The following is a 14,041-nucleotide window of genomic DNA, read 5'->3' as shown; positions in this document are numbered from 1 at the left end:
GGGATTCTGAAAACCAAGTTAGGAGAGACTCATCTTCCAATGGTGGAGGATGCTGAAGCAGCCACGGGGCATCGAGGCCGGCCCTTCTGCTGAGTTTGGAGACAGGATGGCGGTCTGTCTGATCTCCTGAGGAACGGCACACAGATCAGCTCAGATGCGGGACTAGACTCCCCCGCGGGCGAGTGCCGGAGGGGAATCTGTCCCTGATGGTGGGCCCAGGCAGGGGCTCTGCAGGTCTCGCAGGCCCATCGACCCCGCCTCCTGGCTGGGGGTGCCGGCCGCCCCAGCCCTGGAGAGGAGGGACACCCTGCAGGCCCTGCAGCCGCCTGGGAACCCGGCCGGCCTCTGTCCTGCCTGAGGGGCCAGATCTGCAGTGTGCTCTCAAGGTGTGGCCTCAGTCAAAAACCAAACAAGACGAAACCTCAAAGCGCAGCCATGTGGCCCTTGTTTTCAGTCTTGTGTCCTGAACGGCCGGATCTTCATGCGGGCGGCTTTGTCTCCGAAGGGGCAGAACAGACGGCTCGGCTCTGGGTGGGAAACACCTCTGGGAGAGTAAAAACCAGGCTGTACCCCAAGTCCCTAATGAGGGCCGGGGCATCGCCCAGGGACACCCAGGACTCCCGGACGCTCCCTTCCTCGCCGGGCACCTCTGGGCACCAGCCTCCGTCCTGCCGTTTTAATTAACCCAGTGAACCCGCGTCCACCTTTCAAAGGAATCTGAGGGCACCGCTCCTGCCAAGTCCTGACTGAGTCCCCGGGACCCTGCAGAGCGGGGCCGGGCCTGTGTAGGTTGAGGAAGTCCGCGCAGCGCGGCGATTAGGGGGAGAGCCTGCCTTTCCTCGCAGGGGCTTGTTCTGCATCCTGAAATCTCAGGTTCAGCTGCCACAATGAAGTTCTGTTACCCAGAGAGCTGGCCTTTTATCACCACTTAAAATCTAATTAATCCATATTGAAGCACAAAGATTTCTGTTGTCCTTTAGGGTGAGGGTCACAGAGGCCCCTTTGTTCATCCTCGGCCTTCGTATCACCGAGCGTTGGGGGTATAGTTTTACCAGCAAATCGGAAGGCAGCAGGTCAGCCCCTTATCAGAAGGCCTAACGCGCCGTTTCCACAGAGCCCCTCATCCTTTACATGAAACACTATATTCAAGAACAAACACACACTTCAGAGTGGCCAAGGAGTGATGACCCAGGCGGCAATGCCCCGAGCTTATATCCCAGGCAGCGTCGCCCCGAGACCGGCACACGCCGCCCGCAGAGACAGCGGTTCCTAGAGGGGCGGCGGCAGGCGCGGGGTGGGCTGCGATGGCTTTAGTCTGGAGAGTGGTCCTGCAACTTGTTGGACTTGTACTGTCTGTGCTGGGATGGGTTTTAGCCGTGATCACAACTTACCTGCCGCACTGGAAGAACCTGAACCTGGAGCTGAACGAAATGGAGAACTGGACCCTGGGCCTGTGGCAAGCCTGCGTCGTCCGGGACGAGGTGGGGAGGCAATGCAAGGACTTCGACTCTTTCCTGGCCCTGCCCGTGGAGCTCCGCGTCTCCAGGATCCTGATGTTCCTGTCCCATGGGCTGGGGCTCCTGGGCCTGCTGGCCTCGGGGTTTGGGCTGGACTGCTCCAGGGTTGGAGAGAGACAGCGAGAGCGGAAGAAGCGGCTGCTGATCCTGGGAGGGGTCCTGTCCTGGGCAGCGGGCACCGCGGCCCTGGTGCCGGTCTCCTGGGTCGCCCACGTGACTGTGCAGGAGTTCTGGGACGAGACCATCCCGGAGGTTGTGCCCCGGTGGGAGTTCGGGGAAGCCCTCTTCATGGGCTGGTTCGCTGGGTTTTTGCTCCTCCTCGGGGGGTGCCTGGTAACCGGGGCGGCCTGCTGCACCCAGGCTCCATGGGCTGCGGGCCACTACGCAGTGGCAGAAACACAGACTCGGTGTCCATGCCTGGAAAATGGGGCTGCGGCTCCAAAAGTGTGACTCGGACAAGACCAGGGAGACCCGTTTTCCGCACCAACAGTGCTGCAGGGTGCGCACGGGAAAGGCAGCTGTGTTGTGTAACTAAATCTGTGCTGCTCACATTTTTTCATCGAATAATTACTTTTTTATCCTAGATACCCCGCCCCCCAAAAATCTGGAGAAGAGGCCGTCTCATATCTTAAAAGAAAATTACTATGTTAAACATTACATAGGTCTGAGCAAAAAAAAAAAAAAAAAAAAAAAAAGTCATTGATCTGGTTATTTAAATAAAACTGTGGTGGTGGTTGTCCAATATGGTCCGTATTAAGCTTTAATGTGTTTATTTTACATTAGAATCGCTTTTGTTTGTTTTTGTTGGTACCTGGAAATAGTAATTACTTTGTTCCCTAAAGAGAAAAACTAACAGAGATCCTACACTGGCAAAGCCACAGGTTAAACTCATTCCGAAGAGTAATTTCCACAACCAAGACTTTGTTCTTTGATCAGAGGTGGTTTGTGTTTAGGAAATTACGGGGCAACGGGTGTGAGTGACAGGGTTTATGAGGCTAAAAGGTTTTTACATCAGGATGCTCTCAGATGCTAAATCCTGGCCAATCTCCTCTCTCGTCTCTTCCCTCGAAAGCTTCATATTAAAAAGATAAACAATGAAACACTTTTGCTTGATATTGAGATAGTGACAGTTCATTTGCCCTGAGAAAAACTTTCCTATGTTCAATCAAAAATTACAAGCTTTAGCCCTAGCGGGTTTGGCTCAGTAGATAGAGTGTCACCTGCAGACTGAAGGGTCACGGGTTCCGTTCTGGTCAAGGGCACGTCCCTCGGTTGCAGGCTCGATCCCCAGCCCCGGTGGGGTGGTCGGGGGAGAGGGCATGTGGGAGGCAACCAATCGATGTGTCTCTCTCACATGGATGTTTCTCTCTCTCTGTCTCTCCCCCTCCCTTCCACTCTCTCTGAAAATCAATGGAAAAATATCCCCAGGTGAGGATTAACAACAACATAACAGACGGGCAAAATTACAAGCTTTATACTTTAGCGTTGCAGCAAGAGATGCTGGTGCTAATCTACAAAGTCCCGTTGCTTCCCTCTGCCACAGCATGGCAAGCACACGTCAGCCGAGAAGAAACGAGTGTTCGCACACCTGGGCGTGCTCTGGCAGAGAGGAATGTGGGCAAACAGACTTGAGAGCGTGTTTAGTATCGTTTCAGATGTTATGTGGTATATGTGGCCTAAGGAATCTTTAAAAAGTAGGCCTGATTTAAGATCTAGAGAAATTTCTGGGGAGATGGATTTGGTTAAGAAATACTTTGCTTGAACCTTTTTTTTTTTTTTTTTTTTTTTTAATGATAACACTCGGTGTTACCACAACACATGTCCTGAAATGTGAGAGCCGTCACGGATGGAGGCCCGGCAGGTGCGATTAGCCAGAGAGAAAGCGGCAGGAGCTGAACCCGAACTGTCAATTACACGTTTTGCATTCAGACTTCTTCTGTTCTTTGACTTGCAAGGGAGGCTGGGAATCGGACGAAAGCCATTGAGACGTTAACAATGAAAGGAGGGTTCTTACTGCTTCGTGTTATTTCAGGGACAAACTGCTTACTAGAAAATTGATCTTGGCCACTCCTTGACATGACTGCTTTGCAGAATTAGTTCCCTTTCCTTTCCTGAAACCCATTCAGCATGGAATCAAACAATAGCCACTCTGGCAAGAATCCTCTTATACACACAATGAAAAAAGATTTCCGAGCTCTGCAGGTGATAACCAAAGTCCGTCACACTTTTCACAGCAACCGAGAGGCAGCAGTTAGTTGGGCTAAAGCTCACGGGACTTCCTAATAATGGCTTTCGTATTGAGAACTGTGGCCCAGTTAGCTGGAGTGTCGTTATCTTTGTTGGGATGGGTTTTAGCCTGTCTCACCAACTACCTGCCGCACTGGAAGAACCTGAACCTGGAGCTGAACGAAATGGAGAACTGGACCCTGGGCCTGTGGCAAGTCTGCGTCGTCCAGGAAGAGGTGGGGATGCAATGCAAGGACTTCGACTCTTTCCTGGCCCTGCCCGTGGAGCTCCGGGTCTCCAGGATCCTGATGTTCCTGTCCCATGGGCTGGGGCTCCTGGGCCTGCTGGCCTCGGGGTTTGGGCTGGACTGCTCCAGGGTCGGAGAGAGACAGCGAGAGCGCAAGAAGCGGCTGCTGATCCTGGGAGGGGTCCTGTCCTGGGCGGCGGGCACCGCGGCCCTGGTGCCGGTCTCCTGGGTCGCCCACGTGACCGTGCAGGAGTTCTGGGACGAGACCATCCCGGAGGTTGTGCCCCGGTGGGAGTTCGGGGAAGCCCTCTTCATGGGCTGGTTCGCTGGGTTCTTCCTCCTCCTCGGGGGGTGCCTGGTAACCGGGGCGGCCTGCTGCACCCAGGCTCCGCTGGCTGCCGGCCACTACACAGCGGCAGAAACGCAGTATCTCCGTCACCCCCTGGAGATGAAAAGCACTCGCCTGACAGTCTAAGCCCGAGGATCCAGGCGTCCACGCCTCAGGGGACGCCGGCTCAACCCTGGACCGGGTAGGATTCCCTGCTCCCTGGTCACCCAGGCACTATGCTAGCAACTTTCTAACCTGCATTTTCCCCCGTGGCGACTGGCTCCTTCAACCGTGATTTCTTTCTAAGACCATAAACCACTTTTATCTTCTCCTCTGGGGCCAAAACCAATCAAGCCTTAATAGTAATCCTGCTCGTTTCTGTGGAGGCGTTTCCTCAGTTTCAAAACAGACCCAGTGACTGCACAGAACTGGTAAATAAAACATTCCACCAGTACTTACGCCCCCGAAGGTGTTATTCACAGAGACGGGTCATTCTTACCATGGAAATGTTACTGCTAATCAATCTCTTCTCTCAAGTGTTTAAGATTACCTACTATACAGAAACAGGCTCACGGCGTATTTATTTGCAATGTATGACATCCGCTTATACTGAAAAAATGGCTGTTCTTTGAAAGCTGGAGAGGGGAGAGACATGGACACATCACATCTTTAACCAGAGACCTCAGGGCTCCTGGCCACTCACTTATGCCTCCGCCCCAGGCCAGGGGCAGAGGGCGGCCTTGTGTATGGGAAGGGTCACTAAAAACCACCCACAAGCCTGCTTTTGCATCTGGGCCCTGTGCTCTGCAGCAGATGGTGAACGCTCACCCACCCCCTGCAGGGGGCGCTGCAGGCCAGCCCGGTCTGGGAGTGTGGGCAGAGCCCTTGTTTTACTTGCACAATGAAAATATTCTGCCTTTTTTTTTTTTTTTTTTTTAAATCAGCAATGCATATCGTCCAGCCAAGAAGTATTCACAACAAACTGCTGGCGTGGGGGATTCTTCATGAAAGATTTTATATTTGTTCTGTACACAGACCAAGTCAATTCTTGTGTTTGAGCCAATCAGGGAAATTACCTGAACAACAAAGGACACAAATAAAGTCTTAGGGAATATGTGTCTTTGTTGAAAAACAAAAGCAAAAAAAGACAAAAAAAAAAAAAAACCCACTGAATATTTTCCACCCACAAACACATGAAAAGTGCAGAAACCAGTTAGTCTATGTGATGTATTTGCACACTTTTACAAACAAGACAGATTAAAACAGAAACATATTCAGAATTTAACCTGATTAAATATTTAGTTCAGTCCTGAGCTTTTGATATTTAATACAATATAAAGTAATAGCAAAAAAAAAAAGATTTTAAATTTATTTGATTTGCATGTGACAGAGATTCAGCTAAACTTTGTTCATTTGGCCAGCAGTATGCTTTCTGTACCTGTAACACTTAGATTCTGATATACAAAATTGTAGTAACATGTTGGTAATGCAAACTTGAGAACTAAATATTACATTCTTTTTACCCTGTGCAGAATAAATTCTACCTTTAAAAAATAGCATTTATAATATTAAAATTCATATTGTCCATATGGTTTTGTGATCAAGTTATTAAAATGTGTCACTGTGAATCATTTGGGTTAGTACAAATATGACAGGATTGTTAAAAGCTTCCTATAAATGCATAACACTATTGCTGATTTTTAAAGTGTGGAAAAGGACTATATTAAAATAAGTTCATCTCTCGTGTTAGAAATGAGCAAATTTTGTAAAATAAAACTGAAAGCTTCTTGGTCACAACTGTTAACTACCAGCCTGAGACAGATTTTATTCTTTTATACTCGTCTGATGATTTATAAAGCTGTAAATATTCCAATATAGCTTCTTCTATGTCAAACATTTAAAATGGCCAGAACCGAACTATATATTAAACAGAACATAAATAAGACCGTAAATAAATAAATGAAGAAAATAAAATCGTACGGTACAACTACACATAGTTCTATAAACATTTTCATGGTCAAACTAAGAAGCTGAAAACAGCTGACCTTCATTTATCTCTACATTAAATAAACTTCTCTTTCACATTTGACCTTGACAAGGATGAATGGTATTCTTTTCTAGTTGTCCTCAATCGGCTGAGAGAATGAACGGGGCAGACCCGAAGGACTGTATGTGGTCAATTCATAAGGCTGGTTTTTGCTCAAAGTAGTGTCACGTCCAGTTACAGCTTCAAAGACATTTGTATGTAAGTGGTGGGACACTCAGGAAACGAAGTTCAAGGCTCAGAAACTGCTTCATTTGGATGTTGATCCTGATAAAACTCACTTTCTAAAATATGTGTAACTGCTTTCAAGAAAATAACAATTCTTGCTATTGAGGATTCTTGCTTAAAAACAGAACTTGTGTGTGTGTGTGTGTGTGTGTGTGTGTTCAAAGGGGACTATTCCTTTAAGATGATTTTTGCATCTCTAAAAAAAAAAGGATTTAGTTTGCTATAAAAGATGGCTGGCCAAAAATTGCCTCTTCCAGTATTACAAACTGAGTATTGAATTGCATAGAACTATTTAAACGCCTTCATGCTGGTGGGCTACACTGGGGTTCCTTTTAGGGAGGGCCTGGGCTGGGCCAGCTGAAATTCTACACTGGGAGACGCTGTAGGGACGTTTAGACAGCTCTAAGCGTCCATCTGCAATGGCTGTTGTTTGAGACAAATGGCTTAGCCAATACTTCAATTTAAGTCTCCCGGGCACACTCTTCTCTTTGCCTCCCAGCTCCTCCCCAAATAGACAGGATCCCCTCAATGAGGGCTGCAAGGAGCTGCTATGAAATGTTACAAATCTGTTTAATAAAGGACTTAAAAAAATTTTTTTGGCACCTTTGATTCAATCAGGATACCCTTTCCTCTGTTCCTGGTTTCACTACATGGATGCCGATGGGTTTCTCTCCCCGTCATCAGTGTCTGTCCTTAGGACGAGGGCCACCGCGTTCCTCTATCGACACCATCCCCACACCTCGGACTAGCCAGACTCACACCTGAACGCCCCCCACCACCCTGTGGGCAGGGGAGCATGTTTCCGTGGCTGCAGGGCACCCTCCTCCCTGCCCTCGGGGTCAGAGGCCGCGAGGCCTGCGTGCAGCCAGGAGCCTGCTCCCAGGTCTGCATCAGATGTGCTTGAACTCAGCATTTGTTTTCTTTAGACAAACAAACAAAAAAAAACAAAAAAGACACTGCTTTAAGGAAACAGGTGTTCCAACACAGGTGGCGGAGATGAACACAGCACCTGCTTCAGGTGGCCCGGGAGCTCCGCTCCGAAGCTCTTTCACCTTGAACTTGCCGCTCTCGGGAACAAGACACGGCGGGCGCTCGGGCCAGCTTCCCGGCCTTCGCAGGAAAACCAGGAAAAGCAAGAGCCGCCTCTGCGGGTTCGACAGGACAGCCCTGGGCTCTGCCCGATTCCATGTTTACAACCCACTCCTGCTGTACGACATCTGGGTACCAGATTCGCCCGCTTTGGTTACCTGATTTTTCTTGCTTTTGTATATAAGAATTATATTCAAAGTACTTTAAAATTAGCATGTCGAAATTCTGATGAGAAATAACAGCTCTTTAAGAGTTGACAGTGAGTTACACACCCTCCCCTCAGACAGACCCACCAGACCACTGCTCAGTCTTTCCTCCCTAGGGGCAGGGGAGACACTCATTTCTGCAGGACGTTGTCACACGTCATCGGCCGGCAGCGACGGGATGCTTATCTTCGCTCGGGTGAAGTAGGCGATCTTCTCCCTAGAGTTGGGGCGAGGAACAAACCCCCCCTCAGTGCGGTGCTGAACACACTCTGCGACCGGCAGAAACAGTCCCCGGCCTCCTGCGGTGTCCCCTTGAGCGCTTGTCCCCAGGGAGACCTCTGCTTAAAATCAAGGGCCTCTGCCCTTCACGGTGGGGCGAAGGACACCAGCTCTGGCTCCAGTCCATCACCCGCAGACCACGTCCTCCGCCCGCAGATCACGTCCATCACCCGCAGACCACGTCCTCCGCCCGCAGATCACGTCCATCACCCGCAGACCACGTCCTCACCCACAGAGCACGTCCTCACCCGCAGACCACGTCCATCACCCGCAGATCACGTCCATCACCCGCAGACCCTGTCCATCCGCCCGCAGACCACGTCCATCCGCCCGCAGACCACGTCCATCACCCGCACACCACGCCCTCCGCCTGCAGACCACGCCCTCCCCCGAAGGCCACGCCCTCCCCCGCAGACCACGCCCTCCGCCCGCAGACCACGTCCATCACCCGCACACCACGCCCTCCGCCTGCAGACCACGCCCTCCCCCGCAGACCACGCCCTCCGCCCGCAGACCACGTCCATCACCCGCACACCACGCCCTCCGCCTGCAGACCACGCCCTCCCCCGAAGACCACGCCCTCGCCCGTGGACCACGACAGTGACAGTGCCTTCCTTGCTGGGCGCCCAACGTGAGGCAGTTTTTAAACCATCGGGGGTCAGCCCAAGCAGGGCTGTTTCTGAACCCGGGAGGAGAGGGTTCAGAGGCTGAAACCCCAGGAAACTTTGCAGGAACCTCAGAGAAAACTCCGTGGTGCCGGGAACACTAAAATCAGGACCACGCAGCTGCAGCCTGGTGAGCGACACCGTGCCTCAGAGGGGAGAAGCGGTAACGCTGTCCTGCGCCCGGAGCAGAACCTGCACCCGAGCGGGCAGCGGAGGAAGAGGCGGCTGGCGGCTCTTCAGAGGTCCGGGAGGGGAGCAGAGAGGCTTTGGGACCTTCTAGCTGCCAGACACGAGCCACCTGCCCTTCCCCACAGAATCTTCCCCTCGTGCGCACCGTCCATCAGCACGCTTACCGCTTACCGAGCGGGTCTCGTTCCCGGACCCGCTGGGAGCCGAGGAGGACGAGGCCCCGCCCACCCGAGAACCACACGGTCTGGACAGGGCGCAGGTGGCGGGTGGAGGCCAGCGCCCAGGTGTAAAGACCACGGAAAAGAGACAGCGGGAAAGGAAAGGAAGAGTGGAAACGTGATGCAAACTGGAGCGAGAGGCGTTCTGTGGTGTGAGTCCTGGCGGTCTGCTCCATCCCCTAAGGCAGAAGTGAGCATCGAGAAAGGCAAGTGGGCGTGGTCGGGATGCCGCTGAAGCCGGAGGGCAGGCGGGACACGGGGACCACTGGACACGGGGACCCCTGGAACGCGGCCTGGGCTTTGGCTGGCGTGGGGCATCTGGCTGCTCGCTCAGCTGCCAGTCAGTGTGAGACCCTGCACACAAGACTCCCGACTCCTCACTTCCCCTGACAAACCCGAGACCAGGGACATGGGCTGGCTCTTGGCTCCAAGTGACATAGCAGCCGGAGCACCCAGCCCACACTCCATCTCACCTCCCAGGCCGGCCCATCTCGCATCTTTGTCACCTGCCGCGGGTGTAATGGGCTTGCATGTTAAGGGGCAGGGGAGTGTTTATAAACCTCTGTTTTGGGTTTTAGCAGCAGCCAGGTCGTGCGATTTCCCTGCTGGGCTACCTCCTGGTGCCCACAGCACTGAGGGTGGACAGGCCCTCTGGCAGCGGAGCGGGACACCCAGGGAGCCCTTTCCCTGTTACGGGTGTGTCCACAGGGGCGGGGCGGGAGGAACCAAACTCTTCACCATGGAGTCTGTGGCATAGACTTGACTTTCAGAGTCTGAAGCCCACGCCGCCTCCGCTGCGCACCCCGTCGGCACCCCGTCAGCTCCTCTGGGCCCCGGAGGAGCAAAGGGAAACTCATCTGTCTCACCTGGGAGGAGAGGGTGGGGTGTCTCACACCCTGACACTAAGGCCCAGGGCACTCCGGGGGGACTCCTCTGTAATTCAGACACGTGAGGACACCCCGACGTGACCCTCCCCCACGTGACCCGGGCGGCCGGTTACCTGAAGGACTGCACCTGCCGAGGCACCTTGCGGCTCTGCTCCCGCAGCCGACACACATCCTTGGAGACCTGCCTCAGCAGTTTCTCCGCGTTCAGGTCTTGCTTCTGCTCCTCTTTGGACTGCTCAGCCTGGCAAAGGAAATAAAAACACAAACCCCCACACAACATGAATTAGAGACGCCCAAGACCGCCACAAGGCTTCAAGGATGCGAACTAAAGCCAGCGGGCACCTCAGCGGCCGGCGGGGTGGCGTCTTCTCACCACCGGGAGACACCACGTGCCAGGCCCTGTGGAGGCGCAGCGGGCATGGATTCGGGGCTTGTTCATGGCATCGCATTGGAAACGCCCTGCTACAGCGGCAGGGGGACTGCTCACGCACCTGGAAACCTCAGGGCCCTCGGAGGAAATGCAAAGCTGCCACAGCATCGTGTCCACAAAATGTCTACTGGGAAACATACTTTCAACCCCTTATTCGTCTTTCAACCCCTTTCTCTCCGCCTTAGCCATTTATAAGCTGCTAATGGTAGAAGTCACATCCCCAAAAGGTGACACAAGTGTACAGCTCAGAGAACTTCTACAGTCTGGACACCCCCGGGCCACCCCACCCGATGGGGAAACAGAACATCCCAATTCCCAGGCCCCTACGCTCCCTCAGGGACCAGCCTGAGGGTCACCAGCACTGACTTCGAACAGCGTGCCGCCTTGGCAGGCTTGTTTACAGCAATGCGAAGGTGTAAAGTCCTGCTCATATCTACAGGCGTAAAACTCGAACCCAGCTTTGCAAACCTTTGACCCGTGAGGGTTAGAGACTGCAATGCGTCTTCAGGATATTTAAGTTGGTCAATGTCAACCAACCGTTTGGAATTAGTGCTAATGCTGAATTAAAAGACTCAAGAGAGTGAAGACGATGATGGTGATTAAGGTCACAAACACGGGACTAGAGTCATTTCAGCCTTTAACTCAACATCCCGTTTTGCAGAAAGACTCTGCTGTCCTACAGGCTCCCGTCCGGGCCCTTCCCTGCCAGGAGCACTCTGGGGCCTGTGCTGTTAGTGCTGGGACCCACCTGCTGGCCTCTGCACCCTCACCTGGGACGAAGTTCCACCACCCACTTTCCAGACCAGGGAAATGCCACTTCCTCCAGGAAGCCTTCCTGGCTCATCTCCTGTAGCAACCCACAAGCCCTTTAAGGGCATGACGGTGTCTAATTACCCTGTTATCCGCTGTGGCATCAAATAGGAGACCTAAGATTCAACTCCCCACTGAACAGACAGTCTCTGAGATCCTATTGTGTGTGAGGGTTCTTCCTATCAGGTGGGATATAATACAGATATGTAATAGGTTTTGTTGCTTAAACTTTCTTTAAAAGTCATTGGGATCAGTTTGATCTCTGAAATTCATACGTTAAGTTTCTGAGTTCCATCTAGAATTAGTAGTGCTAGTCAGTTAAATGACTCAAAGTTTCACTAAAGTACCATACACTATATGATTAAGAAATCACTTTGGGCCAAAAAGAGGAGTTTATATCATGGACAGAAGCTTCTATTACATTTAAGAAGGCGACGAATCTATTTCAGATTTCCATCCAAAAGGGTTCAAAGAAAGTAATGTTTTGGCATTTGTAGTATTTCAGCTATGTGGAAAATTCTATTTGTATATTACATATTGACTAGAGGCCCAATGCATGAAATTCGTGCAAGGGGCTTGGCCCCTGCCGCCGCGGCTTCGTCTGGAAGGACTTCCGGTCTAATTAGCATATTCCACTTTTATTATTATAGATGTAAACATATGCTCCTATACTAAACATAAACTCTAATCTTGAGAGAATAAACCAATGTCACCAATATGAAGGCTCTTGAACTTTTTACTTAGGAGGGAGGCTAATAGAAATATTCCTTTAAAATACCCTATTTTTAAATCGGTGATTTTCCATGCTGTTTTATACAGTTGTTTGTAGGGTGAATGTGTGAAGGGAGAATGTGTGCAGCGTGACCTTCCTTGAAGGTCACAGAATGTGAAAACTCAGGCGCGTTAACATTAGCGGTACAGCCACAGTGATGTGGCCACGCAATTTCAAATGCAAGTGGCCACGTGTGTTAAAAGTTTTACTGTGTTTATCTGCCAAGTCTCATGTAGAGACGAAGGGAAACGCTGAGCCGAAGTGCCAGTGCCCCAGAGCAGCAGCTGCGGGATGGGGGTGTGGAGCGGCGGGCGGGCACCTGACTGCACCGGGGTGGAGGGATCACGCTCAGCCACATCCTGGGTTAAAAAAGGCCACGAAAGTAAGGTGCTCCGAGTTGTTGCAAAGGGATTTGAAGAGCCGATCAAGCTGAGGAGGGAGCTGGCCTTGGAGGGATGGCTCTGCACGCGCCCCGGGACTGTACCTGCTTCTCGGCCTCCCGCAGCAGCCTCTGGAACCGGTCGTCTTCCAGCACGCCGGGCGGGAGGTCCGTCTGCCCCTGGGCCTTCAGCTCCTCCAGCCTCTGCCGCAGGTCCCGCAGCGCCTGCAGCTCGTCGTTGAGGCGGCTCTGGCGGGTGAGCGAGGCCTGCAGGTCCAGCTCCAGGTCCAGGGATGTGCGCACCGGGCACTCCTGGGCTGCTCTCCGGAGGACGGGCTGGCAAACCGCCTGCGTGGTTGGAAAACAAACCACGAAACACCCTGAGCGCGCTGCCCTCATCACCCGCTGCCCCAGCTCCTGGCACCGGGGGTGGCGGCTCCTGGCTCCCGAGGGAGGCCTCGCCCGCTGAGTGACGAGCCCTGCCAGTGACGGTCAGCGCGAGTGCCGTGTGTCACTCCCAGCGGAAGCTTTCCAATGCCAGCGTTCAGTCTGCACGCTTCTTGCACCTGCTGCGTCCAGAGACGGGTCCCGAGTGAGGACCACAGCAGCAGGGCACCCAGCCAGACGGCAGTGAGCACGTGCTGAGCAAGAGGCAGACCTTCCCTGCTCCAACCGCAGACCCCCGTTATCACCACAGGAGAGCCTGCTCGGCCCGCCCACTCGACTGCACGAAGGCCGCCCTCTGAAAGCAAACACGTGTGCGGAACCTCACGCCCTTGGTTTCAGGACACGTACTCTCCCCGCGCTCACACCTTCTGCTTTCACGCCTGTGAGTGCCGGCCGGAAGGCCGCGGGCGGCGGGGCTCAGATCTGATCCCTCCTCTAAGCAACGCGTCAATCCTGGCCCCTTCCTCGGTTTCCCATCGTCTAATGTCAGCTCTCAACCCCGCATCTCGGCTGTTCTTCCTGCAGCCAGTCTTATCGGTTTATCAAGAAATAACCTGAATATGTATGAATGAATGTCTGCTGGGGGTCTGTAGGCAAAACCCTAGGGAGAGGACAGTGTGTGACCTTGAGGAGGAGTTAGAGGACATGGGAGACTGAGGTGGGGTCTGCTGTGCCACAGGACTCCGGGGAGGGGAGGTCAGAGTGTGACCTTGAGGAGGAGTTAGAGGACATGGAGACTGTGAGGTGGGGTCTGCTGTACCACAGGACTCCGGGGAGGGCGGTCAGAGTGTGACCTTGAGGAGGAGTTAGAGGACATGGGAGACTGAGGTGGGGTCTGCGGTGCCACAGGACTCCGGGGAGGGGAGGTCAGAGTGTGACCTTGAGGAGGAGTTAGAGGATGAGGGAGACTGTGAGGTGGGGTCTGCTGTGCCACAGGACTCCGGGGAGGGGAGGACAGAGTGTGACCTTGAGGAGGAGTTAGAGGATGAGGGAGACTGTGAGGTCAGAGTGTGACCTTGAGGAGGAGTTAGAGGATGAGGGAGACTGTGAGGTGGGGTCTGCGGTACCACAGGACTCCGG

General features: G+C 53.0%; 3 protein-coding genes across 3 annotated transcripts in view; 2 read left to right on the top strand and 1 right to left on the bottom strand.

Annotated features, from left to right (window-relative positions):
* Positions 1-1,304: 1,304 nt before the first annotated feature.
* Positions 1,305-1,967, top strand: LOC308244867 (putative claudin-24; the record flags this gene model as incomplete). Its single annotated transcript, XM_080661158.1, has 1 exon — positions 1,305-1,967. One exon carries the CDS (start codon positions 1,305-1,307, stop codon positions 1,965-1,967), a length of 663 nt encoding a protein of 220 aa, XP_080517284.1.
* Positions 1,968-3,312: 1,345 nt separating this feature from the next.
* On the top strand, positions 3,313-5,538 carry LOC308245281 (claudin-22-like). Its single transcript, XM_080662263.1, has one exon. The coding sequence runs from the start codon at positions 3,803-3,805 to the stop codon at positions 4,463-4,465; it is 663 nt and encodes a 220-aa protein (XP_080518389.1). The 5' UTR covers positions 3,313-3,802; the 3' UTR covers positions 4,466-5,538.
* WWC2 (WW and C2 domain containing 2) overlaps positions 5,534-14,041 on the bottom strand; it is a 149,084-nt gene continuing 140,576 nt past the window's right edge. Inside the window, 3 exon segments of the mRNA XM_080662262.1 lie at positions 5,534-8,102; positions 10,237-10,364; positions 12,620-12,862. Of these exon segments, the coding sequence (XP_080518388.1) occupies positions 8,036-8,102; positions 10,237-10,364; positions 12,620-12,862 (438 nt within the window). The 3' untranslated portion in view covers positions 5,534-8,035.

This window comes from Plecotus auritus, assembly GCF_963455305.1.
Source record: "Plecotus auritus genome assembly, chromosome: 3".
Lineage (NCBI taxonomy): Eukaryota > Metazoa > Chordata > Mammalia > Chiroptera > Vespertilionidae > Plecotus > Plecotus auritus.
This window is presented reverse-complemented; position numbering and strand designations above follow the sequence as displayed.